The 24,941-nt window shown below is 41.8% G+C and overlaps 1 protein-coding gene across 1 annotated transcript; it reads right to left on the reverse strand.

Annotated features, from left to right (window-relative positions):
- Positions 1–1,152: 1,152 nt before the first annotated feature.
- jun (Jun proto-oncogene, AP-1 transcription factor subunit) lies at positions 1,153–3,000 on the reverse strand. The gene has a single exon (XM_054602516.1). The coding sequence runs from the start codon at positions 2,722–2,724 to the stop codon at positions 1,795–1,797; it is 930 nt and encodes a 309-aa protein (XP_054458491.1). The 5' UTR covers positions 2,725–3,000; the 3' UTR covers positions 1,153–1,794.
- Between the last annotated feature and the right edge of the window lie 21,941 nt (positions 3,001–24,941).

Raw genomic sequence — 24,941 nt, forward strand, 5'->3', positions numbered from 1 at the left:
TTCTTTTTCGACAGGTGTGTTCATTTAAAGCAACGTAATATATATTGCTAAGAAGAAATATGAAATTTGAGAATGTAACTTTTCATTTCATCTCTCAGGTGAGTCGGTCTTTGTCGCCCTTTAGTGGTTTATTACAAGTATGACACACTGGTGGATTATGAGAATTCACTGTGTAACCCTTAATGCCACACCTGACCATGTCCCACCACATCCACCTGCTGTAATTACAGTCTATATGTAGGAATTAAGTTCCTTTACTTTAATTTCACATACAGATATACCAGGTAAAGAGATGATTAATGGTTTGACCTGAGCGTATTGTGATGGATTTACCAGCATTACTGATGGAGACAAACATTTAACAGCCTTGTCTTGTGTCAGTCCCTGAACTAAAAGACCTGTCTCCAATCTTGTGTTTTCATTTTTGGTAATGGAGATACGTCTTTTATTCACATTTTGATTATTGTTTGTGCCTTTAAGCTAACTTTTTACCCATTTAAAGTATCTGAAAAGAGTCTGCAATCCACTCAAAACCACAGTGGTGCTTTTATTGAGTGTTTTTTGACTTGCAAAATAAGACTTCGACATGGGGCTTTCTTGATTTACAACAGCGCAGGATGTAGCGCTGAATAACCGTATGGTGCAATAGCACAGAGTGAGATTTTCCTGTTTGGCAAGTGTCAAATCAGTGACACCTCAGATGTCTTCATTTGAAATGTCGCCTACTTCAACATGATGTAATTACAGTGTATTGTTTGGCGTCAATACATCTCAGAACAAAGGGAGGTTTTATGTGATATTTATACTCTTCAGGTAGTTCCGTGTGAGATATCTCAAACCGTACAAGCCGGACTCGGCCTCCTTCAGCGAGCAGTAAGTGAGCCTGCAACACAATCACTCAGCCCGGATCAATACCTGCACTAATGGAATTTACCTTGAGGTGCTGGGAACTATACCAGCTCTTGCAACATGTTGCAACATGTTTTATTGTTTGTGCTCCTGACATGGCACACCCACTTTTCTTTTCCACACACACACACACACACACACTTACAAGAACACAGAGGCAATGTTGCTTCATTTCATATCTGGTTTATTTTCTTAAATATCGATTAGTTTCTGAAAGTGCTCAGAAAACAAAAACATAAAAAAAAAAAAAAAAAAAAAAAAAAAGCACAGTATTCTTATTACAAATGGTAAACATAAGTACTCCGAGTTGATCTTATATACATATAACAATGAGTGAAACCCCATTAAAACAACTTTAGAAAAAAACAAGAAGCTTTTCTAATTGAATTTCTTACAATTAAGAAACAAAAAAGTACATTGTACTGTAACTCAGAAGTCAGGCAGCTTTAGTTACAACTTTTCAGCTGTTTTAGAGTTGGCCAACACGCCCAAGACTTTAGGCCTTTATGGCTTTTACAACAAGAAAAGTCTCTATTGCAAGTTCTTAAAATCCACTAATACTGAATTTCTCCTTAGATGGTCATGATAAAGTCCATGCAGAGCTGGATGTAAAATAAAAAAAATAAAGAAAACTTCAGTCCTGTCCAGTTCTGTGTAAAGAAAAACTGGTTCATGGCTGCTGTCACTGTCCTGAGCCCCTCTTTGGGACGCGCCACCGGGGAGGCATGGCACCCAGTCCTCTCCCAGTCCTCTCCCAGTCCTCTCCCCAGCTCCTGAGAGTGTGGATCCACATCATCCCAAATCCCAGTCAAGGTCTCCAGGAGATACAGCCACTCCGTGTCGTTCAACCACAGTCTTAATTCTCTCTCCGGGGCTGTCTGCTCCTCAGAAGGTCTGGAGCTGCTGAGTCAACATGAGCTGACACCCACTGTTGACGTGGTTCATCACCTTCTGCTTCAGCTGGGCCACCTGCTCCCTCAACATGTTGGCTGTGGACGACAGCTCAGAGTTCTGGTTCTTCAGGTTCTTCACCTTGTCCTCCAGCCTGGAGATGCGCTCCAGCTTCCTCTTTCGGCACTTGGACGCGGCGATGCGGTTCCTCATGCGCTTTCTCTCCGCCTTGATGCGCTCCTGGTTCTCCATATCGATGGGGGACATAGGAGGGGTGTCCCCGGGCATCTCTGGCACAGTCTGGGGCTCCTCCTTGAGCGCAGAGAGCCGCCGTGGCTGTGCGTAAATGGGGAGCTGCGGAGGAGCGGCGTTTGGGAACGACATGGCCGGGGAGGAGGTGGTGTACCCCGGGGCGGACACAGTGCTGATGGCCGGGGTGAAGGTGCTCAGATCCTCGTAGACAGGTGAATCTGAGCGCATGGTTGTGGTGGTGCTGAAGGAGGATGCACCAGACACATGCACGCCGGGTGGAGGAGCAGCAGTGCCGGGCATGTGCTGGTGGTGCAGCTCCGCAAGCGCCCGGACGAACCCCTCGGCGAACCCCTCCTGTTCGTCTGTCACATTCTTGGGACACATAAACTGGGTGGGAGTCGGCGTGGTGGTGATCAGCCCGTTGCTGGACTGGATGATGAGCCGCTCCAGCTCCGGAGAGGCCAGCTTCAGCAGCCCTACGTCCGGAGAGGTGAGGAGTTCGCCGGCTTTGACGCGCAGGTGCGGCTTCAGCGCGCCGCTCGGTTCGCCCAGGTTGAGCGTCATGTTGCGCTTCAACGCCTTCGCGGTAGTGTAGCCGAAGCCGGCGCTGTCTTGCTGGGAGAACGCGTTCAGGGAGTCGTCGTAGAAAGTAGTTTCCATCTTGGTATACATGGAAGAGAAACCAAAGCAACCACAGAAAGTCTTAAAGCGAAACAACTTGTGTTTCCCCCCTCTCTTGTCCTCTTTTCTTAGTTCTTATCAGCTGATTTCCAGGCGAACTCTGCGGAAAAACACGCAACTTTTTGAGTTCGCTTTTTTTTCCGCTTCTTAATTTCTTAGTTTTTAAGAGTTGCAAAAGTCTCCAAAGTATCCAGACTTGTATATGAGGTCCGTGGGTAAAGAAACTCTTAACTTGTTCTCGGTTCTTCCCTCCTCTCCCTCGGTGTGTCTGTGTACACTCTGAGCCTCGGCAGCGTGGAGGCAAACCTTATCTATTGCCGTAGCTAAAAATAGCCATGATGTCACGACGGGCTTCTCCTATTGGTCGGGGGGCGTGTCGCCGGGAGCCACTTGGGACACGCCCCCTTTTCGATAAGGCGCGTTGCCTTGACGACCGCCCAGAAGATTCTCATTCTCGCGGTGCATTGTGGGATGAGGTAATGCTGAGAGGAGAGAGCGTCAGCGCGCAGTGCATTGTGGGATGACGTATTGTTTTTGAATCTCCCGGTTACGCGCTTTGCTGTCAGTGGCGGGACACCACGTGTTTGTCTTTTAATTAAATAAAACAAAAATAAAAATATTTAGAAACATAATTAAACAAAACTAAATTAAAAATAAAAATACTTTCAAAACATTGCCCAGAAGTTGAGAAAAATAAATCAAATAAATACATAAAATAATAATTACAAATAAGTAAATCAATGATAATTCTAAAAATCATTTAACACATTTAATCTTAAATTATATAATTTATGTTCATAATAATTTAAGATGTCAATAATAGATTTTATTTATTACATTTTTCTATTAACTTAAAGTTTTTGTACATGTAGAAGCTTTAAAATGAACCTCGTATGAACCCTTAAAAGTACAGTTGAATGACCTCTAATAGCCTATGAACTTCATAAAATTAATTATATCATAACATTTATTTTATTTTATTCATGCTTATGTTTACAGTAAATGAAAATAACACTTTCTCATCTCTCTTACCAGATATTTGAAAAATGATCTGGCTTTATAACAGGCCTACGCCACTAACTATATGAGAATTACACTCTCTTCTATTCAATTTTATTCTTCAACTCAAGTTCATTATTGTTTATATGGCCTCCAAACAGCTTTTTTGTGATACAGTAAAAAAATATATTCTGTTCTGTTGTTCAAGATTTTCAAAAAATGTCTGATTTCAAAATACCATTTGGTAATACAGTAAAATAAAATTTCGCTTCTATGTGATTCTATTTCTTTTTGCAAATCAAAGTTTTTTCACTTTCAACTATTATTAGCCATATTATATGATATAACATGAACGAATCATAACAGCTTCCACAAAGTTTCACCCGCGCTACTCTATTCTAAATTAATATCTTTCATGCAGTATTATTTTCTATTATATTCTGTAGTATTCTATTCTATTCTGTAGTATTCTATTCTGTTATATTCTATTCTACAGTATTCTATTAGTATTCTTTTCTAATCTGCAGTATTCTATTCTTTGCCAAATATCTCCTTGCAGCTGGATCAGAGGTCAAATTTTTCTGGATTACAACTGGAGAAAGTTGTGAGCTCATACAAACTTGGAAAAAGTGAATTAAGACTGTTATGTAAAAACAAATTATATATTTTTTCCACGTGTGTGTGCGGTGGAAAGTCTTCTTGTTCTGAAGGTGTCATTTTGCTCCTCAGTCTGGGACATCATGGTGGTCTCTGGTTGGTGGTCCGGCCCCCTATAAATCGTCAGATATATATATAGTTTTGATGAGTGGGAGTTAAAATTTGACACCTGGGCAGGTCAACATAAACATAGACATAATTACTTACACAAGAAATGCATTAAATCTTTGTTATTTACCTGAAGTGTACGGAGCCAAGTCCATCTTATTGAGTCATGTGCTTTGGTACCTCGCAGTCATTAGCAGACGGATTTAATAGGACCTTTTTGCTTTTACTGCACAGACCACAAGTCTGAAAAAAGCTACATTTAAGACCTTTTATTCCTGCTGCAACTACAAATTGTTAAAGATGGATCCGCAGACGTCTGTTCGTCCTCATAAAGAGCGAGCACATTTCCTATTATCCATGTCAGGGTGTGTAATTAGTGTACTGCAGTCCATAGTCCCCTGGCCCTTGGTCAGAAATCACGTCTGGTTTAATGGCAGGAGGTTAACCGTTGAGTCTTACGTGGTCCCCTCTGGTCCTCCACACTCCCACTGTCTGGGTCATTTTCTGCCCCTGCCAGCTTTAGCGCCTACTATCTCCAGCACGCAACGTCTAAATATGTCCCCCTCGTGTGACGAGTAAATCAGTCCCCTGGCGCTGGCTGGCTCAGAGAGGCACCTAAGGAGGATGAACCGGATCATAAAACACCACCACAGTCTGACTTTTTATGGCTGCTAATGTTGTCTTTATGTACTGTTGTATAAGTCAGACAAGGGCTATCAATAAAGTGGCATGGTATCTGATCTAACTGGTCACCTTAAATGATCTCTTGCAGTTTATTTTTTGATTGAATGTAGGTTAAGGTTAGTCCAAGGGACTCACATGGCACGAAACAAACCAAAGGACTTCATCTTCTTTCATTTTCCCTGTGTTTCTTTAGCTTTGGGTTAAGAGGAAAATTCAAATATTCTTACAGTCTTTCTTATTCTTCAATTTTCTGCCAGTTGCATTCCCTTTGGGGATGAAATAAGGAGGCAGAATAAGGACAAGTTGCTTGTTTACACTCTATGTTCCACTGGCACATTCTGAAATATTTATCCACTTTGGCTCATTCATCTATTCATGACCACTTTTTCTTCTGAATTACAGCGCATGAAAGACTCATAAGTAGGTGGTCTAGTGACAGCAGGGATCCTCATGTATGACTTCACCCACTGTCTCAAATAGAGGAATTAAGTTAGGGTAAAACACATGATTTCATTTATAGTTATTATGTCGTTTAAATTAAAGCTCTTTACGGAGTCAAATCGCACGGCAAAAGTCAGACCTTTGTGTTTCTGTTTTATATACTTTAGTATAGTGTTTAATACACAACCTTTAAATGTTTCAGTATGGCTGGAGCTCTGGATGAATTTGGGTCTGCTTCTCTTTCCCGGTCGCCATGCGTAGAGTTATAAAGGGCTAACCACAGCATTGGTAGTCTGCCAAAGTGATTTTTCTGTGTAGGAATGTATGGGAGCGTTAGCATGGAGGAGCCCTGCTGTTTAAGTCACCATACAACACGAGGTTGGGATATCCTGCTGCCTGTAATGGTTCAGGACATTTGGTCACTTGTGGTCACGTGCAAGGTCCGGTAGTAATGGATTACATGTAATCAGGATTACATAATCGGATTACAACATTGGGAACAATAATAAAGCCGGATTACATTTGAAAACATGTGCAATTAATTAAAATAACATTGTCTATGATTGCTTACATGTTTCATTACGTCTTGAAAATATAAGCATGTTTTTGAAACGGCAATTTGATATGCCAGATACTACTGTATATCAAAGCTACTTACTCCTCTCAGGTTACCACTTCTGTTATTGGTGAATTAACTAACTTTGTTTTAGGTTTTTAATAGCAATTTGTGGATAATGGAGTGTTTATACCTTTTATTTACATTGATAGCAGAAAATAAACATTTTGAGTAAGTGCTCATCCCGTGTTACAAGAGCAAAGTCCTCCATGCGGCCTTTGAAAATAAACAGCAGCAATAAAAATGCAAATGTTAATGCTCATACAGTATATAATTTTGCAGGTATTTTGGCCAAAAACCAAAGTATTGGACGAGTTGGAATTTGAACCTGATGATGGCGCTAGATTAAAAGTCGGAGGATCACCAAAGTTATCACAATTCATCCTGAGGGGGTCATGAATGGGTGTACCAAATTTCATGGCAATCCAACAAATAACTGTCAAACCATAGTTGTCAAACAAAGTTATTCAGGTACATCATCTGGGAACCATGATTGTAGGTATGCAATTTGGTGCCAATACATTAAGTAGACATTCAGGGGATACGTGGAAACTTTCAAATGCTTGTGGCATCGGAGGAAAAGCATGAGCGTTATCAAAGTCATTAGGATTCATCCTCTGGGGACCCATCTGTAACATTTGTTTCATGGTATTTCCAACCAACAGTTGTTAAGATAAATGAACTATTAGTCAGTAATAAAAGTGGTGGACAAACTGGCTGACAGAACGTTTGACTGAACTACCAACAGGACGACATTGCCATCCAGGATTCGGACAACATTTGTATGGTCAACACATTTGGGTAAACAGACAAAAAGGGAAACTATCGTAGTAATATTTAATCTAGACACAATATTATATCCATCATCTAAAGCTGCTGCATGCATTCATGTGTTTGTTCCACATTAATCTTGCTAACTCTTGCTATTGTCTTAGTTCTTATCATTTTAATACACATTTAAAACATCTTGCTGTTTTTATTTTATTCTACACATGTTGTGGTGATTCAACTCCTTTTTCCTATTCAACTTTCCTTTCTCTGCACCTGTTGATTTTCAAGATTAACAACGAACAAAGAGTCTCACGCAAACTAACATGTTTTTCAAGTACTGTTTTCCTGCTCAGCTGCATCCTGACCTGAGGTGGTGTACAAGTGGGACTTCTGAGTTGTCTAGTCTTTAGCTTTTTCCTTCTCGTTGAACTTTTTTATCATTACCTCCCCCTCTCTCCTGACTCCCACCTCTCTCCCTCCCTCCATCCTAACGTTACCTCTTCACTGTTTTTTCCCTCTGGACTTACACCCCCCCACACACTTTGCCTTTCTCTTGTCTTTATCTCCCTCTCTCTCCCCTCTCTCCCTCTCATCTCCCCCCTATCAGTGGCTGTCCAGGCAGCAGGATTTCCCCTGTGATGGAAACAGGCTGTGGCCCATTTGTATTGTTTCAGCAGTTCTTTTCAGTCGAATCTCCGAGTGCACTCTTTGTTTGTGTTGGTATCATTAAAAAGTTAAACCACCGGCAAAAACACGGCCCAGTAGTGTAAAGCCAATGAAACATAAAAAAAAAACATTTTGGGGGTCTTTACGTCAAACTGGACATCCCTGGAGGTTTGCAGAGTGAGTGTGAGACGGGTAGATGGACTGTTGAAGCTTTTGAGACAGTGCACACTCACAATGGTCTCAGCCTGTCAGAACAATTGTTGTTTCAGCTGTTATGAGGAGGGAAAAAAAGCACCCGGCGGTCTAGATTGTGTCGGACTGCAAGCTCACACACTGAGATGTGTATGTGTGCGTACACGTCTGGGTCTGCCTTACGGTAAACCCATGGATTTGTTGACGTATTTGTCATCATGTGAGGACACTAAGCAGCATTTTGGCCGATATTTAGTGATTAATCGTGAGAATCAAGATTGTCTGGAAAAATGTTGTGCAAGTACAACAAGTAGATATTTCAACAAATGAGGAGAAACTTGAACGTGCTGGTGATGCCAGAGGAAAAGTCAGAGAATTACTAAAGTCATCAGGATTCATCTTCTGGGGACCATGAACATATGTAGAATGTTTTATGGAAATCCAACCAACAGTTGTTTAGATTTCTTAGTCTGGACAAAGTGGTGGACGAACCGAAGGACAGACATACAAACCGAGAGGCAGACAGACTGACCGACTTGACGACAGACCATGAGAAAGACCGACAGAGACGCCAGCAGACCGACAGACCAAACCAACAAATGATCGATAAACCAACAGAACAACCGACATGCATCTTAATTGGGGTCTTTACCACAGTTTGTGGCACACTGACTATTGCCTGTTTCCAGCTCTGTATGTTGAACAAGAACCAGTCTGGCTCATGCATAGCAGTAAAAAGAACATTGTGAAAAAAAACAATTTGCAAAATTGAAAAAGAAAGATTGGGTTCTTCCACACCTCCTTCACACTCTTCTTTTGTCCTCTTCTTCGTCCTTATCCTACACCACATCTTTCATTCTCCCTGATTGCCTCCATTTTTATCACACACACACACACACACACACACACACACACACACACACACACACACACACACACACACACACACACACACACACACACACACACACACACATGCTCATCCTGACACATTAACAAGAAACTGCAGCAGCCATTTTTCTTTAATGAAAGAGGAGAGACACAGCTAAATGACAAACGTCCCTCTTACCCTTCTGGATTTACGACGTGGTGTAAAAGCAGGAATCATTGTGTTTGATTACTACACACACACACACACACACACACACACACACACACACACACACACACTGAATCTCCATGAGTGATGTCCCATTGTTACGCCCTTCAACAAGAGAAGAGAATGAGTGTTTGATGCCCGTCTTCGACTGTCTTTTTTTTTTTTCAGCCGCTGTTTTAATTAATTTGCCCATAAAAACGAACCATAATTCCCAGCAGCCTCTCTGGCACCCTCAGCCACAAACGGCTTTATTAGCTTTGACAATGAATCGTCGCTAACTACCGGGACTAATCACACCTTAGATTTATTGGTCACAATCATATGGAATATCGATCGGCTCTCCCTCATTTTGACCCTCTCAGCGCACCGTAACTCACCCGGTCGAGTGTACAATGACATCATTGGGTAACTGTGGGCACGAGAGCTCTTTTGACTTTTGCTTTTTATCAAAACCAATATGAGAAGCAGGAGAACAACTTCACGTTAAGGGTTAAACAGACTGGGATTTGTGTGTTTTTTGGGGGGCTGCTTGTCTGCATGCGTTTTGTATTTGTTGTCTCAGAGTAATTTAATCTATGAGAGTGAGTCTGGGCCTCATTATGTAAATGAAATAACCTCATCAGGAAAGAACACACAGTAGTGTACACTCACAGAAGCACTAACACACACACACACACACACACACACACAGGTGGGCAAAGTAAATGGCCTTTTTGACACCACATGGCCGTTTGTGTGTGTGTTAATGTGTGTGTGTGTGTGTGTGTGTGTGTGTGTGTGTGTGTGTGTGTGTGTGTGTGTGTGTGTGTGTGTGTGTGTGTGTGTGTATGTGTGTGTGCACTCAGAGACCTGTATGAGTCCTCAGCTGGCTCTGTTCAGCCTGTAACAGGGAGGTGAGTGTGTCACCAGGGAGAATGATCGATAGCTATTAAAACCCACCAGTGCCGCAATCCAGATGGAGGATCCAGATGGAGGACCATGTGTGTGTGTGTGTGTGTGTGTGTGTGTGTGTGTGTGTGTGTGTGTGTGTGTGTGTGTGTGTGCGTGTGTGTGTGTGTTTGTACAGGTGGGACACTGTAGGGCAGCAACGCTAACCTGTTCCACTCCATTTACCTCTGCAAGCTGGGTGATGTGTGTGCGTGTGTTTTTGTTTCAGTACATATTGAGCTGCGTTTATGTTGTTTGTGTGTGTGCGTGTGTGTGTGTGTGTGTGTGTGATTGGGAGGTCGTCGGTGTGTGTTTGGACTCGCTGGTTATTCTTGTCTGGCTTTTCAGAGCTAATAAAAAAGAGTAAAGGGAGAGGAGGGAGGAGGGGAGGGGGCTGAGAGATTGTTGTAAGTCGAGCAGCAGTTTCAGTTTGTGGTTGGGGGCAACAAATGTGTTATGAACGGGACAGTAGCGTGCAAGACAAATGACATTCTTGCTTTTGGTGTGTCATTTTAAGCTATGTGGTCTGATCTGACTGCGATGTAAACGCATAACGTGAATCCGCTCAGAGCTGGTGACATAGTATGAAAATTTGACTACTCATGGTGAGCGGGAGGGGAGGGGGATTGATCAAGCAAACACAGGTTATTATGAAGTACATTAGGTTTCCGCACTTGAGATTTACTTAGTTTACGTACTTGTCTAAGCCAAACCATGATGTTTTCCTTAACTTAACTAAGTGGTTTTGTTACCTAAACTTAACAGTTGCTGTTTCAGGGTAAAATAACATACAAAAGCCTGGAATAAGTTATGAATTCATGCGGACTGTCCTTACAATGTTGTGCTATTTCAGGCTGGTCTCATCCATAGACTGTATATAAGAAGTGGACATAGTCATCGTGACGTCACCCATTGGTTTATGGACTGCTGTTTTGAGGCCTCGAGTTCGGCGATTTTGCCGTCGCCATGTTGGTTTTTCTTGTAACAAATGAATGGAGGTTACCATATTTGGAATGCAGAGAGACGCCGTTTACGGTTTTGATATGGTCCTAAATTGGACCATAATTTACTAAATGAACATCATGCTGTATTACTAAATGAACATCATGCTGTATTACTAAATGAACATCATGCTGTATTGAAGAAGACATGGAGAGATATTGAGATAAAAAAACTCATGTTTACAATGTTTACTGAGGTAATAAATCAAGTGAGAAGTAGGACAAGATTTAAGACACTCGCATTGGCTGGTCTCATCCAGCATTCATAGCAAAAGCTTTGAAAATGATATCCTGTCATTTGTAGATATCCCACAAAATCTTCTTTGTATGTCATCCTCGTACTTATGAACGAGGACGTATAATGACTGCTAAAACAAAGAGCAATCTGCGTATAATAACAACACTTCCATGGTTCCTATATCCAAAACAGCGTTCTTTTCAAAAACCTAACTGAGTTGAAGTTTATTTTTCATTTACTGAAGAAGAGAGAACATAAATATGGATCAGAGAAACAGAGAGAGAGGCTTCTACAAATAAAACCTGACCCACCGCCCTGTGAATATTTTGCTCACATTATATTCAGGCTTTATTGGATATATGATAAGTTTAAGGAAACCAGATCTCCCACACTGCAGTCCTATGAAACAAGAGACATGTAACTTAAAAAAACAGACTCTTCTCTCTTTCCTAATCATTCTTTCTCTCTCTATCTTTCTCTCTCTCATGCACACGTATGTGCACGCTCACGCAGAGAGAGATCGTCCTCTGAGACGGCTATGAAACCTGATCACAGATCAATACTGAGTGGTGTTATGGTTGTTGGGGGAGGGGGGATCAGACTTTGATGGTTATCTGGCTGCTGGACGAGGGATTTTATATCATTTTTATACAGCAGTAAGACCATGGAAATACTTAGTTATGATTGGGTGGCAGGTCTAAAATTACAGGCTATCAACTTTAACCCAACCAAGTATTTAATCACTCTTTCTACTATATTTTAAAAATGGCTAAGCGGTTTTGAAATCATATATAATTGAGATTTTTTTGACTGATATTGCAATTGTGATACGATTTTCAATATTGCGATATTTTTCATTGTCATTAAAATACCTGCTAATATGATTATAGTGTGCTTGTTTTGTAGGGATCTGTACAAAAACAAAAATCTTTACACAATATTACATTTATAATGGTATTTTGACACACATCTCACCTTGCGCCTCCTTTCAAATTGAAAATGACAGATGCCATATTGTGATTTTGAGAAAATAAAAAAATTGAAATGTGCAGCCTTGGTTTTTAAAACAAGCCTCTGTAGCTTTTGCCGAGTAGAAGCCGATGTGGCCACAAGAGACAATAATGGAATAACTGTTTATGCTAAAACACTGTATCACAAGTAGAGAATGATACTTGGCTAAGTAATGTCAGCTATAAAGCAATATTTACCTAAAGTTTGGGAAAATTAGTCACCTGCTGGTCATACAAGACCAAGTGAGGCAAGTGTATCAAATTGTGTATTATAACTAATGACTTCAACTTTTAATTTGAAGGAGGAAGAGTGTGTTATTTCTTCTAGACTCATTCTTAGCGTTCAGTTTTCATGGGAAAATATGCAAGAGCATGTTGGCAATGGAAGTGGCGTTAAGCCCCGGCTAATCCAGACGAGTTAGCGAGCTGTCAACACTGAATTAAACAATTAGTTTACTGTAGTTAAGAGGAACCAGAACACCACGTTCTCTTGGATATCTCCCTCTCTCTCTGTGGATGTGTGTTGTTGTTTGCGCGCTTGGTTGGGCGAGGCCGAAACGATGAAGCAGCAAGACATAGTTGAGTGACAGGAGCTGATTCTGTGTTACCTCAGTCAGTACCTGTAGCTGTCAGTGTGTGTGTGTGTGTGTGTGTGTGTGTGTGTGTGTGTGTGTGTGTGTGTGTGTGTGTGTTGGCACGTGACTCCACTTCAGAGTCAACAATGAAACAATGAATCTCATTCTCTGATTTTTTCCCTCCCGTTTTTTAACGTTCAACCCATTTTTATGTCAAAATGAAATACTTCTTCTCTCCCATATCACACTCCTCGGTGTTTCCTCTCCCCTTTGGCTCTCTGGTATCACTGTGGAGAGATTACAGCCCATAAACATGTTGGTCGTCCTGTTGCCGTGCCAACCTAGCAACAAATATTTGGAGCTATGTGGCACCTTCCACCAACATTCCAGGATCTGCTGTTTTGGAAAGTTCTTCTGTTGGTCGTCCTTCTCTCCTCTTTCTTTCCTTCACTCTCCATCCAACTCTCAGCCCATCCCCTCTCTCTCTCTCTCTCTCACTCTCTCTTCTCTGCCTCCCTCTAGATAAATGGACTCTTTGTCCTCGGGTAAAATTAACTTGAAAACAGTAGTCGGGACAAGTGGTTCTGTCTCACAGCAGGAACAGAACACTATAACTGGACATAGATCAGGAATAGAGATCTGCAGGAATTAATCTTAAACCCCGGAAATGAGTTTTCAAGTACTTTTTTAATAGATTTTTTGAATGTGCTTTTGTATAAATCCCTAAAATAACGTCTGTGGTTAAATCAAGCTTAGAAGATTTTAAGCTTTTTTTCTACAATATCAAAATACGTCAGTTAAAACAAAAGCTTTAACCTGTCTTTAAAAAGGCAGTTACTAATGAGTGTCTAAATGAGACGACTAAGCTAGTCCTGCTTTAGCTTAGTGGTGGTGACGTAAAGTCATGTGACCATGGTGTAGTTAATTTGGCTTTTTACATTGCGCTTCAAAAATCCTAAAAGTGGTGGATTTAGTTTAGTGGAAAAATATCTTGTTGAACAAAACTTGTAAGTATCGTCGACGTTTTTTTGCCACAGAGTTAATTTTCTGCAATAATCCAAATTCCGATGGCTTGTTTTCAAGGGAACCAGTGCGACACAAACTTCTGGGGTTGGTTGACATAAATGCGTTCTCCCTGCAGAACTCTATAGCAACTTAAGCTGAAATATTACTACTGTACTGTAAATACTCTGATACTTTGCATAGCTTGGGGAAAAGTCGTAATTTAATGTGGTCAATGTCTTGCAAACAATAATCCATTGCTAGGTGTCAGTGCAATATGCAGTATATTTAGTATAAACAGGCATTGGTTGCAATAATGGCGACCCCCCTCACTATCACACAGTCAAATATACAGTAACACCACTGCTGCTTGGACTTTACTCCGACCTTTGGTGGAAACTCAAGTACTGAATATAAGTAGTGTTTCACTTTCACTTATTTCCATTTATGCCCCTTGAAACATATTGTGCAAACAACAAGTCCCTCCGTCCCTCATGGAAAGGTTCGTATGATATTACATTACATTACATTACAGTCATTTAGCAGACGCTTTTATCTTGAGAGAAGTTATTTTTTGCGCCTCTTTCTAAAAATATCCAGCAAGAAAACCCCTGCACTGTTTAGTCAACAAAAGTACCTGATTAGGGTTACGAAAAGGTTGTTGTTTGAATTAAAATAACTGATGTGGTGTTGCTTAAATACAGAAGTTACATGACAAATAAGGCAATGTTGACTTCTGGTTTCACACAGGACACAAACAATGATCTCCTGGGTGAAAGTCCAGTAATTTGAGACCAACCCATCAACCTCAAAATCCTCCCTGTGCAGACTTTGTCACCCCGCTCTTGTCCTGGCTCACAATTGTGTTGATTACATACATAAAATGGTTTATACACAAATTATAGTGCATTACTTTTATGTACGTACTTATAGCTACAAACAGAAATTGAGGACAGGCTGGCTGAGACGAATAATGCTGTCGCTCTTCTTGGGAAGACATTCTCAAGTTCGAAGCCTCGAGTTCGGCGATTTGGCCGTAACCCTCTTGGAATCAGGCAGCGACCTGTCAATCACAATAGCCCCGCCCTAAAACATACTCTGCTTTATGATCTTTTTTACTCCAAATGGACCATAATTTACTAAATGAACATCATGCTGAATTGAAGAAGACTTGAAACTAGAGATTGAGACCATAAACTCATGTTTACAATGTTTACTGAGGGAATAAATCAAGAGAGAAGTAGAGTCATTTTCCCATAGACTTCTATACAATCTGACTACTTTTTACAACCAGAGGAGTCGCCTCCTGATGGTCAACAGAAAGAATGCAAGTTTAAGATACTTCCACATCAGCTTCACTCGGCAGAGCCGGAGGTTGCCGCCTGCTTGTAGATACTATTTTACTTACTGTACTTTAGTAAAATTTTGATTTGCATGACTTTTACATGCATAGGAGAATTCTTTCATTACGGTATTGCTACTTTTAGGATGTGGAAGGATGGGAATACTTCTTTCAACACTGTTTTAAAACCGGACACTGTAATGTTCATACAGGACTGTAATAAATGCAAGCTTGCAGCAGGCAGTGAGTTTCAGAACCATAAGACTGAGTTGACAACTTCCCCTAATTGATATGCCGCTTCAATTTCGTTTCGAGCTTTCCTTTCCTGTTTCATGCGCTCTGCGATTCTCAATCAGCGATCAGAAGTTCCTCGGTTAATCATTAGATGAAGTTATGACTTGGCCGAGTTATCGCTGGGCTGCTGAGAGGCGATCAATTCTTTGAGCGTGATATCTGAAACTTCTGACAGGTGATATACAAGCGTTGCCGGAGGAATGTGCCTGCCTCAGGATTTACGTGCAGGCTTGCACACACAAACTGTGCACAAAGTCAGTAGCAGGTTTCAGTTTGTGGTCCTGCAGCACGTCTGCACGCTGATGGAAACCAGGAGTAGTGGAGCTCTGTGAGACATCCAGGTCATCTGGCCTTGTATTCATCTCGAGAGTTTTACACACGTGTAATGGTTCATATATCTCCACAATATGAAGCACAGTTTATAAGACTTTACTCCTGCTGTTGCTCTATTGATCACTGTACAGACAAGAAGCACAGTCTGAACCTACCAGGAGAGACAGCGGGGTCTGTTGTTGTAAATTAAGCTTTTCAGTGTCTTGTAACTGTTCAGGGGTTTGCATGAAATCAATGCCGGTATACGGTGTCTGTTCTGCTGTCAGTGTTTTTGTTTAATGTACAGAGTCTTGTAATTGAATGTGTCCTTTGTGTTTTATGTGGGCCGGTGACCTTTATGTAACTGTAAATCAGTATGACATAGTTGTTTGGCCTCATTTTAGTAATTATTTGTCTCTTGTTTTATGTCACTTCAATTGTTTTGGCCTTTTTTGGAGTCATTTTGGTTAATTTGCCCCTTTTTGGAGTCGTTTTACATCTCATGGTGGTAGTTTTTTTTCTATTTCTGATGTTTTTGAGTGTCGTAGTATTTGCTTTGTGTCTCTTTGTGGTCAAATTTGTTTCTCTTTGTAGTTGTTTTGTGTCTCTTTGTAGTCATTGTGAGTATCTTTGAAGTTGATTTGAATCTAATTGAAGTAGCTTTGTGTTTCTTTGTTGTCATTTTAAGTCTATTTGTAGTTGTTTTGTGTCCCTTTGTTGTCATTTTAAGTCTATTTGTAGTTGTTTTGTGTCCCTTTGCGATCTTTTTGCGTGTTTCTTAGTAGTTGTTTTGACTTTCTTTGTAGTAATTGTGAGTCTCTTTGTGGTCTCTTTGCAGTTGTTTTGCATCTCTTTGTAGTTGTTTTGTTCTTTTACAGTTTTTTTGTTTCTCTTTGAAGTTGTTTTATGTTTCTTTGTGGTCAATTTGAGTCTCTTCCTGGTTGGTATGTGACATTTGGTAAGTGAAGGCCAGAGGGGACCAACACCTTGAGCCTGCACCCAGTAGGCCCGCTTAGTTATCCATCAGTGACGATGAAAGCGATTCATTTTTTTACCAAGTTGATAGAAGAACTATGGAACGTGCAGAATGTCGTATGTGTGTGTGTACATCATTTTTAGTTTGAGGTGTGTGCAATCAGTGGCTAACTCTGTGGAATGCACTTCCGCCCTCTCGACCAATCATTAATCTGTATTTACTCAGGGTAGCTCAGGGCTCTCCGGTCGTGAGAAATCTTTCACAATTCACCTCTCTACTTTAGCACACTTGTGCGTTTGTATGTGCAGTCAGACTGGTTTGTCAGAGAGGAATAGAAAAAAAAAGTCTCAGCCGAAACTGACATGCACATATAAGCGCATGCTCTCCGTGTTTCACATACAAACACACACGAGTGATTGAGGGAGAGGTTGGAATCCTGTCTGCACTTAAAGACCTGCCTCTATCTCGGAAGGTTAATGGCTATGGCTCTTATCACATACTGAGACTGTGCGTGCGTGTGCGCATGCATTAGCGTGGTTATATGTGTGTGTTTGTATAACCCTGTACAAGCATGTGTGTGTATGTGTGTGCATTTTTGAGAAAACACAGACTGGCCCATGGGACTGCTTAGGCTGTGTGTTTTGGCTCCGTCAGGCAGACCATTACTAAGGCGTTGAAGGTCAGGTGGTCCGTCCAGAAGGCCCAGATATATTTGTATGTTTGAATTAGGTATGCAGGCCTGATGAATGAACTCTCTGGGAAGTTGATGTGCACTTCTTCAGCTCCCAGCAGGTTTTGTGGGATTCTCATGACACTTCCCAAAAAACGTTCTGCACATCTTTGTGCAGGCTGAGGGGTGAGACGGTGATGAGACAGGCCATCATCAGGTTTTACACCTGGTATTCCCTTAAATAAAGCATCCTTAAATCAATCCTTAACACTTTTATCACTTACCTGTGTCAAAGAGATTACAAGCAGCTGTAGAAACTCTGGCAATATGTGTTAAAATACGAACACATGTACGAAAGCGAATCCTCTTTTTCTCCAGGAACAGCGAGCTACTATTGACTTTGGCAAGCATGTTGTCCGTTGTTCAGCAGGGAAATAATCGGACCATCTGTTTCGCATGATACATGGACAAATATTTTACATTAAATCACAATATTAAAGGACAAACATTCATGTTTAATGTCAAGAGACAGATGTTTTTTTAGTACTCCAAGCGTTCCCTAAATCGACAATGTTTGATAACATCAATTTCCATATCATGCTGAATAAAGAAACTTCAGTGATACCAATTTAAGCATAACACAACAACAATACTCATGGATTGATGACTAAATCGGCCTACCACAACGAGACACAGAACGACCACAGAGGGATAAATAATGACCTCAAAGAGACACAAAACTACAAAGGGACACAAAATGACCACAAAGAGACACAAAACAACTACAAAGGGATACAAAATGACCACAAAGAGACACAAAACATCAACAAAGAGACACAAAATGAACACAAAGAGACACAAAACATCAACAAAGAGACACAAAATGAACACAAAGAGACACAAAACATCAACAAAGAGACACAAAACAACTACAAAGGGACACAAAATGACCAATAAGAGACACAAAACAACTACAAAGGGACGCAAAATGACCACATAGAGACACAAAAGAACTATAAAGAGACGCAAAATGACCACAAAGAGACACAAAACCAACAGCAAAAAGAGGATTAACAACTATGAAGTCTGTGTGTCTTGAAGGAGAGGCCTTTTTTTCATGTCTGTGCCCAGGGGCCCATTATCTCATAATCTGCCAATGACAAAACCACTACTACAACCATAACCAGTAGTAAAAATGATACCATCACTAATAATAATAATAATGCTAATACTACTAACAGAAGCTCTTCAATCACGTTGAGATAGCAGATAATGAAAGCTGTGTTTCCACTCAAGACTATTAGACATGTGTGTTGGCAGACAGGAGAAAGTGGTCCAGCCCCCAGAGGTTACCTGAGGTCGACATGCAGACAGGCTGACCCACTATCTCGCCTCTTCTCCTCTCAATGTCTCCTTCTGTTCCTCAGTACCGCCTCTCCGGCTTCCTCAGTCTTTTTATCAGGTGTCGTCATGCATTTTAGCAACATTTTAAATAATGAATGTCCCAAGATCTCTGTTTCTCTCTGTTTTGTTTCTCCCTCTCTGAATCCAGGTCAACAACCATGTAAATCCTGGGTAACGGATTCCTCAGTGGTTCTGAGCTACGCTGGTCGTTTCCCTGGTTTCTGCACGCAAACGTTATCGTGCAGACATATAACAGCCTTAGATCGGCATTTGGATCTGTTTGGCCTGCACATTTTTGTAAAAAAATTCTCACTTTTTGGAGTCCATATAATCTCAGCGTGCTTTCAAAAGCCAACATGTTTTTATCAAATTCTGGTGAGTTCCTTTGGGTAGTTATGATCGCAGTAATCGTACTCTGGTGGGGGTCAAAACAACCGATCCGAGGCGTCTTCAGAGAGGTGGTCTAAGACCGTTTCCAAGTGGTTGCAGTGAGAAAATAATCCAACAAAATTGAAGGAAGTGAACCAAAACACTGCCAGCAGAAGTGCAAGTTTCGCTTGGTATATCGGCGGAAGAGAACATACGCAATATGCGATATAATGTCCATGAAATTGGGAAGTTTATGAAGTCATGTGATATAAAGAAGGGAATCGTGCATCTTCGACAGCAATATGTTAAAGTTCATGATTCCCTGCATGGAAGTGGCAGCTATTGGGACGAAAAAGATTAAATTTGCTCCTTTCCTGTCCTCCCCCCAACAACTTTTTGCTTTTTTTATTTTGTCAAACAAACTATGGCTTGTGAATTTCCCTAAGGGTCCCTCTATCTCCTCATGTTTCCATTTGGAACTTTTAACCATAACAGCAATAGATTAAAATGTAGTTAAATACTTAATTGCTTTCTTGCTGAGAGTTTGATCAAAAGATCAAAACAGTTAACAAAACAAAACAAGACAAATCTGCCAATCAACAATAGCTTACTAACTAAAGACACCATGTTTAGCACTAGTAGCACTATAAAGCATTTTTTTACGAGTAGTTCCTTGTATTATTTTGCGCAGTTACACAAGGACTCATGTGCATCACCTTCTACATTCCTGTCAATTGTTTCACACTATTCCACTGATCTACACCTGCTTATAATGTGCCATGATACACTTGAATGCACCAATAAAAAGCTAAAGAAGAAGACTGCTAGCAAGCAGACATGGATGCAAACAATGCAGGATTAAAAATGTTACACAAAATCGGATTTCCAATTGTTTTATGAAGACGGAAATGTTAAAAAGCGCTCGTTGTCATAGTTATGTTGCTAGATAGCACTGGGTACTGGCAAACAGCATTCTTTTAGATGGAACAGAACAGGGTGAAACAAAAACATACGATTGGTTGATGCTTCATAACGTCATCGGAGAGTTTCGGAAAGTTGAAACCAGGTCAACTTGTAGCGGGTCGAGCAGTGTTGGGCGTCTTGTAGCTTCATGTCACTGGCTTCCATAAAAAAAATGACTCGTAGCCCCGTTGCTATGACACTCAAAGTGTGAACACAACATTCTCACAGTCTTCACCGTATGTGTCACATCCTTTTCTATTCAACTGTGTTCAGATAAACACAAGTCTGCAGCTGCATGAAATAAACGCAGTATTTACGTTTGTCAATCTCATCTCTTATTTGTGAACAAATTAAAGCTAGTAGCGCTACGTGAAACGCACCTGATTGATAAATGCACTCTAATTGCTTAATTGTGTCGAGTCTGTCAGGCCCACATATCTAAACGGCGTTTCCAGACTGATGTGCATTCAAACTGGCAGCGGAGGAAGTCGTTTTGGCGTAATAGCGACAAATGAGTGGGCCGACTGGCACTAATTACCCATTGTGCATGTGTGTGCGTGTCAGAATGTGAGTCCCTGACAGGCCGGGTAGAGACACCTATGATAACACAGCTGGGTCTTATTCCCCTGGGTCTGGGAGTGATTATATTCAAACTGAATGACTCCCTTTTTATTATTGCTTTTCCCCATTATTTTTATATACATATATTTGTCTTAAATTTCAGCTTTTCTTCTGCACATTGTGTTCTCTCTGTCGAGCATGTGGGACGGGGAAATGGAGAGACAGATGGAGGCGGAGAAGAGAATGGACGGACGTCACTGTCAGTCGATGTAGGAGCTCTCAGACACACACGCACTTTTCATTCAGCTCATCGAATAAAAAACGCCCCGCTGTCTCTCTCTGTCTGGCTGCCGTGCCGGGTAGCAGTGGGTGCGTGACGTTGCAGCGGGCGGGAGTGGGATTCCACTGGTTGTCTTTGACGTGCGTCCGCCTATCGGGTTCTGACGTGGTTTCGTGAGGAGACATATTTGTACGTGTGGTTTTTTATCACAGCGGAGAAGTGAAACCAGAGAGGCCCTCGGAGATGCCATCGAGCTCTCTCTTTCAACCATACAGTGAAAATTCACAGATCGAAAAGAGCACCGTGTCACGAACCCACACGTCCTGCTCTTTATTCTGAAGCAACAGTTACAAAGTTTTATTATGTGTTGACAGAGGCATTTAGATATTGCACATTGAATAATAAAACGTGTGTGGAATGTACCGCTACCCAGGAGGATAACCTGTTTGGACAATAGACCGTAACAGAGGCATTTCACAGCCGCATGCCAGTTTTGACTGCCAACATGCACCTTTTCTTCAGCTGTAACTGCTCCGTAGTGGATACATGTATGTGATCGATGTAAACAAATCCCCCGACATGAGGACAGGCCTCCGGTGGAGCATGGTTTCTGCATTTTCAAGAGCAGCAGGAAGGACTTACAATGAAACTACTCAGGCTGCTTCCTTTCTGTGCAGAGCCTCTTAAAAGAAGGCGGCGCTGTGCCAGTTTCTCCTCCTCTAGCCCGAGGTGTTTTTTTTATAGAGAACTGCTCGAGAGTTTAGGAACATACAGAGCAAATAGTTTGATGGGCTGCTGATTGATTGATGGATGGCTTTGTTTGTCAAGGTGCTGCAAGAGCTGTTCAGGTGTTATATTAGTATCATAAAAACACGGCACGTTGTTTTGCGGCTGTTTTGCGGCTGTTTTGGCATATCCCCCCATGCACAAACCTGTCGAGTGCACTTTCCTTTTGCGTGCACCGTGCACCGTGTCGTAAGAAAACGAGGGAAACGGCGCTGATGCACACACTCGAGTCGTTGTGCTCGTGTGCACCTGAAAGCTGTGTTTATTTTCCCCGCTGCTGCACATGCAAAGCTTGGCTTTGTGCGTCGTCGCTGAGAGCAACTTCCTGAGGCTCTCTCCAAGCTTCCTGTCTGAGAAGTCAGAGGTTATCTGCGAAACTCCCGGCCTCTTTCAACCCACACAGGTCCATGCAGCTGTTTCCTCCGATGATTATGGATCAGATTGAAGCACGCATACACACACATTCTGGGATTTCATGAAGGCCACAAAAAGAGTAAAAGCAGAAGTTTCATTTATTGCTGGGAGGATGCTTTTCTGTGTCTGATTGGTTCCGTTACTTCTCGTTTTGACATCATTGTGTGTGCGTAGGAGGGGTGTGGTCATCGTGTCTAAGAACTACACATACAAATTAAAAGTGTGTATCTGTGTGTGTGTTTGAACATCTGCTCCTTGTTGGCTCTGTTTTCCCTCCTCTGCATGGCCCACCCTTGCATTGGGTTTCTGGACACCCCGAGCTCCTCTGCTGTTTGTTTACGAAAAAAATAGAGGAAGATGGAGCGAAGAAGAGGCGAAGTGAGAGAAATTATTTGTGCAGCCTTTTTCAGTAGAACGTTATTGTCATTGTCAAGTGATTAGCATCAGTTGATTTTTTTATTTTTGTTGCAAGCTCCAGTTCTTTTTGTTCCCACTTTTCTTATCCTCGTCTCTTTCCTCCTCCTCCTCCTCCTCCCACTTTGTTTCCCTCTTCTCTCCTCCTTCCTTCCCCTCTGAGTTTCTTCCGTGGCCTCGCTGGATCCATCCTCCTCCCTCAAGGCAGCAGATGTCGGGTCCACCGCCAGATGTTTTCTGTTCATCGCTCTCCGATTATCTCTTATAACTCTCGTACAGTAAACATTTTTCAGAAGGCGTCTCCTCTCGTTTGCTGCCACGCTGCACAGCAACAGTGTGAAAGAGATTAAGAGTCTAAAAGACTTAATTCAATGCCACCTACGCATCCACACGCTTGTAGCTGAGAGCGACAGCTGTTTTTTAGGACAAACACACAATGCATCAACACACAAACACACACATGTAAACAGTGTCTGGTATGCATGCACTTCATAGTTTCTGTACTGGTTTGAGTGCAGCATCTTCTCTGCTGACTGTGTTGCCGTAACAACAAAGAGAGCGCTATGTGTGTTGTGTGAAGCAAAACTGAGATTCAGATCTGCTTTTACTTTCACTCCAGAAATCACCAAAGTCTTTTCAACCAGCCATTCATTATGCGGCTTCTCTCTCATCTGACTCGCATTCATCGGACCTGTGTTGTTTCACATCTGTCATGCACACAACTGAGGATTGGGGGGGGATTTTTTTTTTTTGATTGATTTGTATCTGACATTCGACTGCGACACAATAATTCTGTCCCCGCCGCTCTATCGCATGCAGCCACGAAAGGAAAACATCGGCTATTAATATTTAGCGACTCAGCAGTGAGATACCAATAACAAGGCCATAAATATCTCTTTCTGCATCTCACCTGGCTTGTTCTGGCTTGGCAGTTTGATAGAACAGGCAGAGAGACAAGCGTACATACCAGCACAGGGACATGCAGTAAAACGCCCATACATGCTTTCAAACCTTGGTTCAAACATTTACACTATTTATGTGCCTGTGTGTGCGTGCATTTGTACTTTATATACATCTGTGGTATCTCTGAACAATGCATATATCAAATACCCCAAATTACTGGCATGGTTTCATTTTAAAGAGTAACCAAAACCCCAAACTACTTTTTTTTTCAGGTGACAACCAACGTATATGGGTATTTAGAAGTGTTGTTGATGGATTCAGGTCCAAATAATCACATTTTAGTGCAAAGTTGCGATTGTAATTTAATTTTGCTATTTGCTATCGTCACTAAGTAAAGCTCCCTTCTCACCTCCTCCAACAAAAAACAACGCAGACTCTGCAGGCTGTGGAGAGACTGGCACCCTTTCAATTAGCCTGTGTATTGCTTAACCTAATTGCTAGCCTGAATGCTAATTTGCTAGCATACACATCACTAACGCTAATTGCTAGCATGCACATATCCCTTGCACACAAATCTTTATTCTGTCCCCTTACAGCAATCTTGCCTAAACATTTTTATGTTTACCGAGCTAGCTTATTCTGGTAGCTAGCTGGTGGTGTCTGACGTATAACGTGTTACGCACTTCTACCAGGAGATCTAACTCGCTCACCAAAGGTACATTATGCAAGAACAGATGTTTGGTGCCCGTATTGAGAATAAAAGAGGCGCCATTCTCGCTATTACAAGTCATTGTGCCATGAAAATGATTTTAAAGCTGTTTTTTTAAGGTTAAAAAGCTGCATAATGTCAGTCAGACACTGATATTCCAGTGAGTGACAATGCTGAACTTCAGGTTGCTGAACTTGACCACAGGCCAAGGCTCTGACACCGAGGTGTGACCCTCAGCTTGACGACATGGCACCCTGCCGCCACCGAGGGGGGGTACCCCTCTCTCCCCTCTCCTATTTCACTTTTGCCTTGTACAACATGTTCTACCTGTTCTGTGTAGTATCTGGCTGATTGATGAACCAATGTAGATCAGAGTTTATTACTTCCACAGATTGTTTTGGAACGTGGACACAAATCACCCGACACTATCTTCCTCCTCTTCATGCCTTCCTCCTTTTGGCTTTTGGCAAATCCCACTACTGTAACTCTTTCACTCCCTGTGGTTTCTCCTCCTCCTCCCCCTGCACCACATCACTTATCCAGGTGATGACATCCATCTCATGTCGCGGCGGTCTGGCTGCTCTGTGTGATGTCCAGGTGCTTAATCCTTCCCCTTATATCCAGTTAGCCACTGTTATCCCTCTGACATGCTGGGCTGTGGATGTGGAGCCAGAGAGTGAGGCCATCAGACAGCTGCTGCTGCTCTGGGGTGACAGTCCGGCCTCCCCCCTCTGCTCCCCCCCGAACACACTTAAATTAACTCCCACCATTGAATGCCTAATCTGGTTCTCTCATCCCTTTAAAAAAAACACATACACAGTGTTT

Source organism: Anoplopoma fimbria, chromosome 8, assembly GCF_027596085.1.
Source record: "Anoplopoma fimbria isolate UVic2021 breed Golden Eagle Sablefish chromosome 8, Afim_UVic_2022, whole genome shotgun sequence".
In the NCBI taxonomy this organism is placed as follows: domain Eukaryota; kingdom Metazoa; phylum Chordata; class Actinopteri; order Perciformes; family Anoplopomatidae; genus Anoplopoma; species Anoplopoma fimbria.

Coding starts and splice junctions, on each gene's coding strand:
- jun (XM_054602516.1), bottom strand. CDS start 2,724: ATGTATACCAAGATGGAAACTACTTTCTACGACGACTCCCTGAACGCG.